The 12,904-nt window shown below is 49.3% G+C and overlaps 1 protein-coding gene across 4 annotated transcripts in view; it reads left to right on the top strand.

Moving 5' to 3' along the window:
- The window catches only part of CNTFR (ciliary neurotrophic factor receptor), a gene marked incomplete at its 3' end in the record, with an annotated part of 319,967 nt that extends 313,259 nt beyond the window's left edge, over positions 1-6,708 (top strand). For 2 of the 4 annotated variants that reach the window (XM_083354881.1, XM_083354878.1), the window contains 3 exons: positions 657-837; positions 5,154-5,298; positions 5,689-6,708. In XM_083354881.1, coding sequence (XP_083211007.1) covers positions 657-837; positions 5,154-5,298; position 5,689 — 327 coding nt within the window. Of the gene's footprint in view, positions 1-656; positions 838-5,153; positions 5,300-5,688 lie in introns of those variants that run through there. The other 2 variants (XM_083354879.1, XM_083354880.1) reach the window with 2 other exon arrangements.
- Between the last annotated feature and the right edge of the window lie 6,196 nt (positions 6,709-12,904).

The following is a 12,904-nucleotide window of genomic DNA, read 5'->3' as shown; positions in this document are numbered from 1 at the left end:
AATCTGTAAACTGCTTAAAGAGTGCTAGAAAGCACTGTGAAGTGGTATATAAGTCTTAAGTGCTGCTGTTATTGCTGTTAGCCAATCTCCTACATCACTGCATTTGTCCCAATCCAGATTTTCCTACAGGCTCACGTTCTTCCACTTCTCAGTGTTTGCATTCACCTATTTGGGGTGCCACATTCTTCCTCCTGGATGTTGCATTTAGTGCCTCTTTCAGTTTTCCATAGAATTCCTCAGGATGTGCCAACATTCCCAAGGAGGGCACAAATTGGTGTAATGCCGAGGTTTGTGGGATATCCACTCGATTCCCACAGCCACTGGATCCTGCCAGTCACCGTAGGTTGTGACACTTTGACCCTCTAAATGAACAGGCCCAATTCTGGGAGTTGAAGCCCACAAGTCATCAAAGTTGCCAAGGTTGGACACCTCTGGACGTGCTGGATGGGGAATTCTGGGAGTTGAAGTCCTGAAGTCTTAAAGTGGCCAGGTTTGAAGACCCCTATTGTAGAAAGCCAGTGAAGTAGTACGCAGGGCTTCCCTTGGAAGGAGTCTCCAACTTTTGAGGCTGTGATAGTTGGGTTGAGTCTCCAGAAGGCTGAGATCTTCTTAAGATACCCCCTTTCCCATAATCCCTCCCTTCTCACCCCCCACAGGTGGAGCTCTCTGATGGGACCTCCCACATCATCACTGACGCCTATGCCGGGAAAGAATACATCATCCAGGTGGCCGCCAAGGACAATGAGATCGGCACCTGGAGTGACTGGAGTGTGGCCGTGCACGCCACACCCTGGACGGAAGAGCCGAAGCATCTCACCACCGAAGCCCAAGGAGCAGGTGATGCACTGGAGAAGCAGCCAGCCTTGCAGTGTTGATTTAATTGTGGGAAGGGGTGGGGGGGACTCATTTGTGAGTCATGATGCACAAGGCAGCGTCAGGCTACACAAGTGGAACTTCCTTATTCAGAGGCAGCCTATCGCAATACCAGACTAGTTGAGGCCACGCTTGGAATAGTGTGTCCAGTTCTGGTCACCACAATACAAAAAAGACCTTGAGATTCTGGAAAAAGTGCAGAGAAGAACAATTAAGTAGATTAGGGGACCGGAGGCTAAAACGTATGAAGAACAGTTGCAGGAATTAGGTATGTCTAATCTAGTAAAAAAAAAAAAAGACCTGGGGTGACATAATAGCATTATCCACTACTTGTGGGACTGTGACAGGGAAGGGAAGGTAAAGGTAAAGGTTCCCCCGCACATGCGTGCTAGTCATTTCTGACTCTAGGGGCCGGTGCTCATCTCCGTTTCAAAGCCGAAGAGCCAGCGCTTGTCCGAGGACGTCTCCGTGGTCGTGGCCAGCATGACTAGATGACAAAGGCGCACGGAACGCTGTTACCTTCCCACTGTAGTGGTCCCTTATTTTTCTACTTGCATTTTTTACGTGCTTTCGAACTGCTAGGTTGGCAGAAGCTGGGACGAGTAACAATTCTCCAAAGCACCTGAAGGCAAGACAAGAAGTTTGTTAAGGAGCAATCCAATGTAGAAGTAATTAAAAAAATTCCTGATAACGAGAACAATTATTCAGTACTGTAGAACAGTTTGCATCCAAGCTCAGAGAGCTTGAAGGACCCCACAATCATCATCATCATCATCATCATCCTTTCCACCAACCCCGCTCCCTTCTAGCACTGATGATGTTTCCTAGTTGGGTAATGAAATGTTTGCAACAAAACCGCCTTAGCTCAGAGCACTAAAGGACCCCTTCCTCCCCTCCCTCCCTCCCTCCCTTCCTCCTCCTCCTCCTCCTTTCCATAAACCCCACTCCCTCCTAGCACTGGTGATGTTTCCTAGTTGGGTAATGAAACATCTGTAAGAAAACAACCCAGCTCAGACAGCACCAAGGACCCCCACAGTTCCACCTGAGCTGCAAATAAAAAGGTAAAGGTTCCCCCGCACATGCGTGCTAGTCGTTTCCGACTCTAGGGGCCGGTGCTCATCTCCGTTTCAAAGCCGAAGAGCCAGCGCTTGTCCGAGGACGTCTCCGTGGTCATGTGGCTGGCATGACTAGACGCCAAAGGCGCACGGAACGCTGTTACCTTCCCACCGTAGTGGTCCCTATTTTTCTATTTGCATTTTTATGTGCTTTCAAACTGCTAGCTGGGACGAGTAACAGGCGCTCACATACTCTCTTCTATTAGTAGTTTTAGTTGTTTCTCTATAGCCGTGGTGGCGAACCTATGGCACACGTGCCACAGGTGGCACGCAGAACCCTCTCTGTGGGCACGCGTGCCATTGCCCCAGTCCTAGGTCTTCGGCTGGGTTTCATAAAACCTTTTCGCTTTAGGCCTCTGCCATGTGGGGGGGAAAAAGGTTCAATCAATCAACTTCAACTTCTGATGGGAAAAAAAAAGATCTCACAAAGTTGGAATTGATTGATTGAACTTTTTAGTCCCACCCAGTCTGCCGTTACCACCGCAGTCACACCCATCAATTGGCCACACCCACCCAATGGGCCACGCCCACCCAGCACCCGACGATACATAAGTGGGTTTTGGGTTGCAGTTTGGGCACTCGGTCTCTGAAAGGTTCGCCATCACTGCTCTATAGGGACTCATTCCACTGGTTGGGATTGAAGAGGTTAAGAGCAGAGGAACATGGAGAGCTTTGGCATAAACCTCTAGTTTCAGCCTTGTTACATTCTGGACAAGATGACCATCCCCAGGATCTCATGAGAGAGCTAAAAAAACATTAGCCATGGGATGGTGTCGGTATTGACCCATCACTGTTCTCAGGTCAAATTCCGGGACCCCAAAACATTGCTCAGAGGTGTGTGAAGGACCCCTTTCCTTCCTGCTTCCTTTGTTGCCTTCCTGCGATTTCCACCTCTTGGATCCAGTATTTCTGGGAAGCATCAAGAAGAACTCAACCAAATTTCCTGACAGTGAGAACAATTAATTGGTAGAACAGAAGTTGTCTCCAGAAGTTGTGGGTGCTCCATCCCTGGAGGATTTGAAGAAGACACTGGGCAGCCATTTGTCCAGAATGGTACAGGATCTCCTGCCATGGGAACAGGGGGTTGGACTAGAAGACCTCCAAGGTCCCTTCCAACTCTTGTTATTTCGTTCTGTTATTCTTTCTATCATCATGTGTATCAATCAAGCCCAAAGAAAGTCCAGAATGGTATCGGATCTCCTGCCGTGGGCAGGGGGTTGGACTAGAAGACCTCCAAGGTCCCTTCCATGTTGTTCTATGTTCTAACTCAAGAGCCCCCTGACTGGAAGGATGCCAGCTAAATGTAGCAGGGTTCTGGGAAACTTCTCCAAGCCAAATGAGGTCAGCAGAGGAGAACAGCCGTGCCTATAAATAAGCATTGCCTCTGCTCCAAACTGGAGGGCAAACTTGGTCCGGGTGATATTTTTTTGCTCCAACTGAAAAATGAAAAACACCAATTGCCCTAAAGGCCACAAGAGGGCGCCAGTCGTGGCCTCTTAAGAGGTTTTTCAGGCGGGGCTTTTCTGCCCCCTGGTGGCCATTTGACCACACGCAAGCCGAAAGCGCAACCTTTTCCTACTGAGTTTTTTAACCCTAAATCCTTGTGAATTCAAGTGAGGTTTCATCAGCCCTTTTAAGCAGAGGAAGTCCATTCAGGCAGAAGAAGAACACACGACTTTAGGGCACTAAGTAAGGAAGGTTGTTTTGAAACAGATGCAAACCAGCTGTTAGCACTCAGCAGGGATATTTTATTGCCTTTTTCTTTTCCGACAAGGGAGGGTGGGGGGGGGAATAGTTGCTAATTAATGCCTCTCTCCCCTGTCCCTTCTTCAGGACATAAATAAATGCACAGAAGCCTTTTTAAACCCTTGTAGGAACTTTGTTAAGATTGTTCTTCCTTGGGCTGTGTTCATCCAATACACCTTTGTCAACTCGGTTGCTATTCATACAGAATCAAATACAGAACCCCCAAATAAATCTATTTGTTTGTTTATTTAGCAGTGCGCAATAGAAGAATTTCCTCTAGAAAATAACGGGAGGGACTTGTACAGACAAAAAAGGATGCACTCAGAGTAACAGATTTGGAAGGGACCTTGGAGGTCTTCTAGTCCAGCCCCCTGCTTAAGCAGGGGACCCTATACCATTTCGGACAAATACCCTGTTTTCCCCCAAATTAAGACCTAATCGGAAAATAAGTCCTAGCATGATATTTCAGGATGCTGGTAATATAAGCCCCCACCCACCCACCCAAACCAAAAACCCCCAGTTAAGATCGTCAGCCAGATGGATGCATTTAGTACCGTATTTCTGTGAAAGTAAGACCTAACCAGAAAATAAACCCCAATGTGTCTTTTTGGAGCAAAAATTAATATAAGACCCAGTCTTTATTTTCAGGGAAACACGGTAGCTGTCCAATCTCTTCTTAAAAATCTGCAAGGACGAAGCACCCACAACTTCTGGAGGCAAGCCCATTCCACTGATTAATTGTTCTCACTGTCAGGAAATTTCTCCTTAGTTCTAGGTTGGATCTCTCCTTGGTTAGTTTCTATCTATTGCTTCTTTTTCCTGCCTTCAGGTGTTTTGGAGAATAAGTTGACCCCCTCTTCTTTGTGGCAGCCCCCCCCCCCACAAACACACACACAAGCCTTCTCTTCATTAGTCTAGGCGTGCCCAGTTCCTTGCAAGCCTCACGTCCTAACACAGTGCAGTGCCAAAGATACCAACTGAAGAGATGTCATTCGAAAAACTGAACTGCCAGCTGCAGACCCTGACATGGAGAGCTCAAATCCCAGGGCCAACATATTCGTAGGCCAGATGCCCACAGAGACGAAAGGGGGGCAGAACCAGAAGCCCCCCCCCCAATTGTCTTGCTGGCTTTGAGTCTTCTGGAAGGAGTGAACCATTTAAGGCCCTGTTTGGGACTGGGGTGTTGACCGAAAGGCTGCAGTCAGAGAGATGGCGGGCACAGCAAAATCAGCCCCTCTTCGGTGCCTAGACCTCCAGTACAAGCCACAATGATGACAATAGTTTCCTTCCAAGGCTACAAAATTCATCCTTGGTTGTTCTATGTGGAGGTGCAGGTGTTGAATTGGGGTTGGGAGGCAAAACAACCCCCTGAACTTGGCCTTCATTTCCGGGAATGGTCTCCTCTTTTCCTTCCTGCAGAGACCACCAGCAGCACCACCACCACATCCAAGGCGGCCCCCACCACCAGGATCTACGACTCAGAGGAACAAAGCAGGGACGAAGCCGTGTCACCTTATGTGGTCCCAGGCCTGGCTTTGGTGGCCTTCGCCCTTCACTTAATCTAGTGAGTATCTGGTCCGGCAAGGGTTTCCCCGGGGGTGGGAAGAGGGTTCAAGGACAGATCAAGAAGGCAGGAGGCAAAGAGGACAGGTGACAAGAAAGGTCCTCACTTAACCAAGGTCTCACTTAGCCACTTAGAAATTTAGGGCCCAATTGAGGTTGTAAGTCAAGGACTACTTCTAGTTTCTTCTGGGTCAATCATGTCTTTCTAAACTTCCGGCAAAGTTTCTGTCCAGTTGTCGAACAGATTAGAAATAACAACCCTAACACTCGCCCCGAGACTTAAGAACCAGGGTCCCTTTAAAAAAAAAAGGGCCCATGTTCCTCAGCCTGGCCCCGAGGTTGCCCCAGAGGCGGAGAAGGCAGCCTTTTCCTTCTCTCTTCCTTCTTCCAGACTCAAAAGGCCACCAACTCGCCCGACCGACTCGTCTTCTCTTTCCCTCTGTTTTGCACATGGTCTGAAGGATGCGTCCGTTCCTCTTCATGGCTTCGCTTCCTGGAAGGACGGGTCCTCGGAGACCCAGGCGTCCCCGGCTCTTCCCCCCCCCCACCTTGCCCACCCACCACAACCTGCCCTGGATGGAGCCCTCTTCGTGCCAGACGATGGCGGGTGGGAATGAGGAAGCGGCCCTCCGGAGCGCACCAGGGAGGAGCACCCGGCCTTGGGCTCGGATCATACAGCTAAGCCACCAAGCCAAAGATGCTTCCTTCAGCCGCCAAGGCAGGACCCTCCAGCGTGTGGACGGGGCAGCTCAGACCAGAGGCCCCCGGGGGGGCACACGAAGCTGGCAGCTCTTCCGCTTTTCTGAACTGTTGAGAAGATGAACTTGTGAGACCACAGCTGAGCAAAACAAGGAAAGGAGGGTGGGGACCCCCCCAGATGCCCCCCCCAGACGCGCCCCCCGTGAGACCCAAGACTTCCATATAAAACAGGCTGAGAGGCGGGGTCTTTTTCTGCCTGCACTGACATTGTTGCCGAAAGATGGGGGCTGTTCCTGGACCACCCCCCCTTGTCTCCCCCTCTTTGTAACAGAGTTCGTTCAGTTTATACAAGGATCACTGGGGTTTCTGTACTGCTCTTATTACAGGGGGGGTGGAGGATGGGATCCACATGGGGGGGTGGTTCTGTAACTAAGCCGAGACACCCTACTCACCCACCCCCCACAAGCTCATCCTGCTCCCCCAACCCTTGTTTTGTAATGTTCCCCTCCTCTCCTGCCCCAGACTCACTTCGGATCTCGCCCCTCTCCCGTCGGGGTTGCAGCGTTTAAGACCGTAAGCCCTTCTACGCCCCTGGATCGTACGCTGTCTTTGAACTTTTTATAGATGTACATAAAAATTTTAAGACTCACATGCACACAAAACACGCACCCACACCGGAAGGCAGAGAAGCAGAGAAGATACTCATTAAATGTGACCATTTCATTACAACTTTGCTGGATGGGCTCTTTTCCGTCGCCCGGTTGACGGTCTGCAGAAAGTGGGGCTGGGGGCGGGGGTCCATAAAAGACAGGATCTGGGCCGAGACAGGTTCTGTTGGGGCAGATGTATCTGCCAGGTTAGGTCAAAAAAGTCAAGATGGCGGCAAGAGCAATGTTAGCGAGACACCACCTATTTTTCACAATTGACGCAAGTCTCCGGTGTTTTGGAGAATAATGCTTTTTTTTTTCCTGCTTAAGCTACCATAGAGCCATGGGGTGGAGATTTTATTGCACTTATGTTTACGTGACCGAAACAGGCCTCCTTGCTGATTGCGGGTGGGGGGGGGGACAATTCGAAAGGGATGTTTGCATCTTAGAAGGTTGAAGCACAAACCTGTTTCTCAACCTTGCATTTGGGAATTGAACCTGAAATTGATGGAAAGAAAGCCACTACTTGCATTTGTAGATTCTCCGTTTCTGGCTCCTTCTGGATTCTGGGTGCCCCTTCCCTGCCTTTGCCTAAATCAGGTTTGGAAGAGGCAAGCTATATTAAGAGAACATTTGCTGCTCAGGATTGGGCTGAGTGCTCTCTGAGCTTGGCGGTTTTCTTGCAGACATTTTATTACCCAATCAGAGAACATCATCAGTCCTGGAAGGGAGGGGAATTTGCAGGGAGGAGGAAGAGACGGGAGAGGAGGAGGAGAAGGTGGAGGGGAGAAAGAGGAAGAGAGGAGGAGGAGGAGGACTGTGGGGTCCTTGGTGCTCTCTGAGCTTGGTGGTTTTCTTGCAGACGTTTCATGACCCAACTAGGGAACGTCATTAGTGCTAGCAGGGAGTAGGGTGCAAAGGGGTATTTCTAAATTATCTTGTTAGCTTAAGCCAATGTTTCACAATCTTGACCATTTGAAGATGGATGAGCTTCAATTCCCGGAATTCCTCAGCCAACCAAGAAAGAGACTCAGGTTGATTCTTTAGGTCTTTCCCACAGCTGAGCTGATCACACACACACACACACACACCAGCTTCTGTCCTTCCACCGTTGGGGGAAAGGCCCCTGGTCTGGAGCTCTCTGCCCCCAGCCCCAATCCCTCTCCTGCCTTCCGTTGCTTCTCTTCCCAGGCCGTGCAATCCTCCATTTCCCCCCCCACCCCACCAAAGCAAGCCGAGCTGTGGGAACAAAATCTGGCAGTTTTCACCCACATTGTGGGCTGGAAATTATATTTTAGCACAGTTGGGCCCCCAAAAGATTATTCAAAGCTGCTTTAATCTTAATGTGAGAATGAGACCCGGACACCTTCATGGGGACACCGCATAAAAGCAAAAATTGTATGGGGGTTAGGAGGAACTGGGGATAGAATCAACCCAAAGGGAGGGGGTCCCTCTTCTCCCCCTCCTCTTTGGGCAGTCTTGTCTTCTCCTCCCCCCTCCCCTGAAGCCCCCAGTTTCTTCCCCTTCCCTCCCCCCCCCCGACCAAGGGCTTCTCCAAGAATTTTGAGGCTTCGCATCAGCTGCTTTAAATGCCCCATTAATGCTTGATCGTTTATTAATGTTTCGTTAGTGCTGAGAACATCAGGGAATTAATTATGCCCTCATCGTAAATTCACGTCCCAAAGCCGGAGTGATTTATGGCCGAGAAGACAGACCCTCCACCAGCACCATCTAGCAGAGGCCAAAATGGTGCCCAGCCCACATCCAACCCTCCCGAAATTTGAACCCAGGCCAGATGCCAGCAGCTGGCATCCAACTGAGGCCATTGTTCACCCAGGTGAGTCCCGAAAGGGCTGGCCAAGACATGTTCACTTTCAAATCATTTAAAGGAAAACGCAGGCGGTCCTCGACTTACAACAGTTCACTTAGGGACCGATCAAAGTTACAACGGCACTGAAAAAAGTGACTGATGACCATTTTTCACACTTAGGACCATTGCAGTATCTCCACGGTCACGGGATCAAAATTCAAGTGATCAGCCACCGACTCACATTTATGACGGTTGCAATGTCCCGGGGTCATGTGATCCCCTTTTACGACCTTCTGACAAGCAAAGTCAAATGGGGAAGCCAGATTCACTTAACAACCACGTTACTAACTTAACAACTGCGGTGATTCACTTAACAACTGCGGCAAGAAAGGTCGTAAAGCAGGGCAAAACTCACTTAACAACTGTCTCACTTAGCAACAGAAATTTTAGGCTCAATTGTGGTCGTAAGTCGAGGACTACCTGTATCCACGTTGAGCCTCCAGAATAGACCAAAGAGTCCACCCTACACACAGAATGTACAACTGTTTTTGGATTTCTTCAGCCGTTTTCCAATACTTGCGCACACACAAATTGTGTGCAGTTAAGATCCTGTCGAGCATCATTTGGCCGCCAAGGAAACAAAAGTCTTGCAAACAAACCAGGTATGTGCCTAACAAGAATGAACAAAAACAGGTGAGTGTAGAGAACCACACATAAAAATGGCTGCTCTCTGAGCTTTTTTCAGCTGGATTTGTGAACAATTTACTTTACTTTACTTTTATTAAATTACTTTTATTAAATTTGTATACCGCCCTTCTCCCGAAGGACTCAGGGCGGTTAACAGGGCATATATAAATAACAATACAAAAATTAAAAAGGAATTAAACAAGTGCCCAATTAAAAATTATAATAACAATAAAAGACCCATTAAAAACCCTAACGTTCCCCATCAGGCCAGACCAGCTAGTTCAAATAAGTGGGTCTTCAGACCGCGCCGGAAGGAGCGAAGGTCCGATGCCATCCGGAGCTCAACCGGCAGTTGGTTCCATAGTGCCGGAGCGCCCACAGAGAAGTATGTATGTTTTGTGAAAAGAAGGTTTAGGTGAAATCAAGGGAAACCGAATTACTCCGGAAGCCTCCGTTGTCCTCTTGGGAGCTGTTCTAAGCTGTGCAGGTTTTCTCCAGGAGACCCTAAACCAGCATTTCTCAACCTCAGGCACTTTAAGATGCACGGACTTCAACTCCCAGAACTCCGCAGGAGGCTGGTGGTGAAAGGCAGAAAGTGGATGCCCTCTCCCCCAAACATCCAAGGCCATTTCAAGGCCAGCTGTGATAGATCCAGGGAGGTCAGATGTATCTCCAAGAGAAGGCCACCCTTGCCTGCTGGCCGTAGCCCACCCCAACCTTGGAAGCCAGCAGCCAACTTGGGAGTTGCCAATAGCATGTGCCAAGGATTGCGGAGGGGTGGGGGTTGAGGTCGTCCCTGCCACCTGTGGTTGGGAGGCTAGTAGTGGGGATGAGCAAGTGTTCTGTCCATGCGGACAACCGAGTGGTCTTCAGACGTGGCTCTGCCACTCCATAGCTCAGCCTTTTCCAAGGTGGGCCCTCCGTGAGACCTCTTCCACTCCGTGGGGGTCAAGGTTAAAAACGGCCCTCACCATGAAAAGCAAAGACTTCTCCGGGCAGAACCCCGGAGTAGAGGTAGTACAGGTAGTCCTCGACTTACATTTAGTGACCATTCAAAGTTATAACGTCAGTGAAAACAATGGCTTACAACCGTGTTTCACACTTAGGACTGTTCCCATGATCATGTGACCAAAACTCAGATGCTTTGGCAACTGACCGTTGCAGTGACCCTCCGATAAGCGAAGTCAATGGGGAAGCCAGATTGATTTAACAACAACTGTGTTCCTTAACAGCTGCAGCGATCCACTGAACAACTGTGGCAACAAAGGTCATGAAGAACTCGCTCAGCCTGTCTCGCTTAGCAACGGAAATTGTGGTCGCAAGTCAAGGACTTAACTCCTGGAGGTGGAAGTGGGAGATGGCCTCTTTGGAAAAGCAGGCTGGGTTTGCTTCTGCCAGGGAGAAGCAGCTAAAATCTCAGCTGGATGCTGGGTGGGCCAAGAGCGAATTGTGCTTTCCCGGGAGATTTATTGACGCTGTGCTGAAACTGGGCGAGGTCCCTGCCGATTGTCTTGCTGGGCAGCTGTTAAAGCGGCTGTTTTCGGAAAAAACACCAGCTGTTCTGTTATGCAAAATTCCCTGTTTATGGATTTGGGAGCAGGAAAACCTACTTATTTCTGCCCAAGTTGCTGGACTTCAGTTGACAAACAAATCCTTTTGTGGGCAAAAGTCCTAGCCAGATTATTGCAGGGCAGCGGAGGCACACACAATGATTGTGAGCCAGCAAGACTTGTTTTTCTAAACTTTTTAGAAGCTTGTGTTAGGACTCACTTCAGTGGCCCTTCTGCATTGTGGACACACCCACACCCACACTGTCCTTGGAGGCCCAGGACTGGCAGTGCTGATGGGACTCCCCAGGGAACAGATAATCCTCAGGTCCTTCCCTCCCTCCAGGAAACATCAAGAAGAGGGGATGTTGAGTGGGAGGGGAAGGGAGGAGAGGAATAACAAAATAATAGAGTTGGAAGGGACCTTGGAGGTCTTCTAGTCCAACCCCCTGCTCAAGAAGGAGCCCCTTTACCATTTCAGACAAGCGGCTGTTCAGTCTTCTCTTAAAACCCTCCACTGATGGAGCACCCACAACTTCTGGAGGCAAGTTGTTCCACTGGTTAATTGTTCTCATAGTCAGGAAATTCCTCCTTAATTCCAGGTTGCTTCTCTCCTGGATTAGTTCCCATCCGTTGCTTCTTGTCCGGCCTTCAGCTGCTTTGGAGAATCCTGTTTACAGTCCATTGTTTGGGGAAGATTGCAGGGGGGGGGGGAATGAAGCCCTCAGGTGCTTCACATTTAAAATCAACTTGTTTCTTACCAGGTGACAGAGGTGCAAAGAGATAATGCTGGACTTTTATATTCCGTGCCCAAACCAGATCTGTCCTTCTTGACCCATTTGCTGAAAGTTAAAACGGGGTCCATTAAAGGCCGGAGAGTTCTAGCCAGAGTCCAAGTGGGTGTCCTTCCGGAGGCTGTCAGAAGGTGGCAGCAGAGCTCCACACCCAGATGTGGAGGGGCATTTTTGCCAGCCGTCTGGCTTCATGATGATGATAACTTTATTGTCACTTTGAATGTACACCAATCGGCATACATCAAAATGAAATTTCGTTGCATACAGCTCTCAAAGGGTCACCACCTCCGATATATACTCCTTGTTCGTGGCCCGCTCAAATTTCACATTGTCCATTTTAGTCTCTAGGGAGTGAACAATGGCAAACAGGACAGATGGAAATGGGGCTCCATGTGGATTAGCCCTCAAGTTAGCTTGTATTCTGACAACCTCGCCTTCTTTCCTTTTTCTGATCCTGACTCTTCCACCTTTTCCTTAAAGAGGCCTTGCTTCTTTTTGCCCCTGGAGCACGCTGCTGCCGCCACCACCAACTCCTCCAAAAGCCTCTCTCTCTTCCTCTGGGCCTGCCGACAGCCTCATCCAGTTCCTTCGCCCCATAAGCTCCAGGTCCTCTCCTCCTCTGCCTCCTCTGGAAACAGCCCTGATTTGCAGTAGAATCCATCACTGGGCCAGCAGTCAGATCTTGCTGCTGGTAGAACAAATTCAAACAGCGCCAACGACTTTTAACAGTCTCACCAACAGTTCCAAAACAACTAGAAACTCGCCAGGCCAGCAAAGATTGTCGGTCGTATGTCGTATGTTACCTTAGTTCCACCATGGTGAAGGTTTCCAAGGCTGATTTTTTCTGAAGACCTCCCCTCTCCCCCCCCCCCGCATCTTCCTTGCAACCTATCATGATCAAGCCCCTGAAGAAGGAAGTGTTAGCAGATCCCCACAATCAAGCTACCGAATCCATGGATCCAGAGGGATATTTTGGCTGAAGGAGGAGAGTCCTTTTTAAATACAATTCTGGAAGGGCTTGCCTTCAGACATTGTGGGTGCTCTATTACTGGAGGTTTTCAAGAAGGGAGTAGGCAGCCATTTGCATGAAATGGTACAGGGTCTCCTGCCTGAGCAGGGGGTTGGACTAGATGACCTCCAAGGTCCCTTCCAACTGTGTTGTTCTATGTTCTATACAGTATTGTCCCAAGATACTTTACCAAAAGGAAAGTAGACTTTCACCAATGAAGGCAAATCTACGTGTCCCAGGATAATGTTGCAGGATCCAATCTGGATCGGTCGCCGGGACCAGATTTTTGTCTTCCCAGCTTTCGGACTCCTGCTGAAGCCCATCCTCAGGGAACATCTCTCTAGCAGAGTGTGTGCTTTTCTGTGTGTGGTATTTATATAGTGCCTGGTTGAGTGTGGCTTTTTAGATGTTGAT

Source organism: Vipera ursinii (assembly GCF_947247035.1).
Source record: "Vipera ursinii genome assembly, chromosome: 2".
NCBI lineage: Eukaryota > Metazoa > Chordata > Lepidosauria > Squamata > Viperidae > Vipera > Vipera ursinii.
The sequence above is the reverse complement of the archived record's forward strand: the minus strand, read 5'-3'. Positions and strand labels throughout refer to the sequence as shown.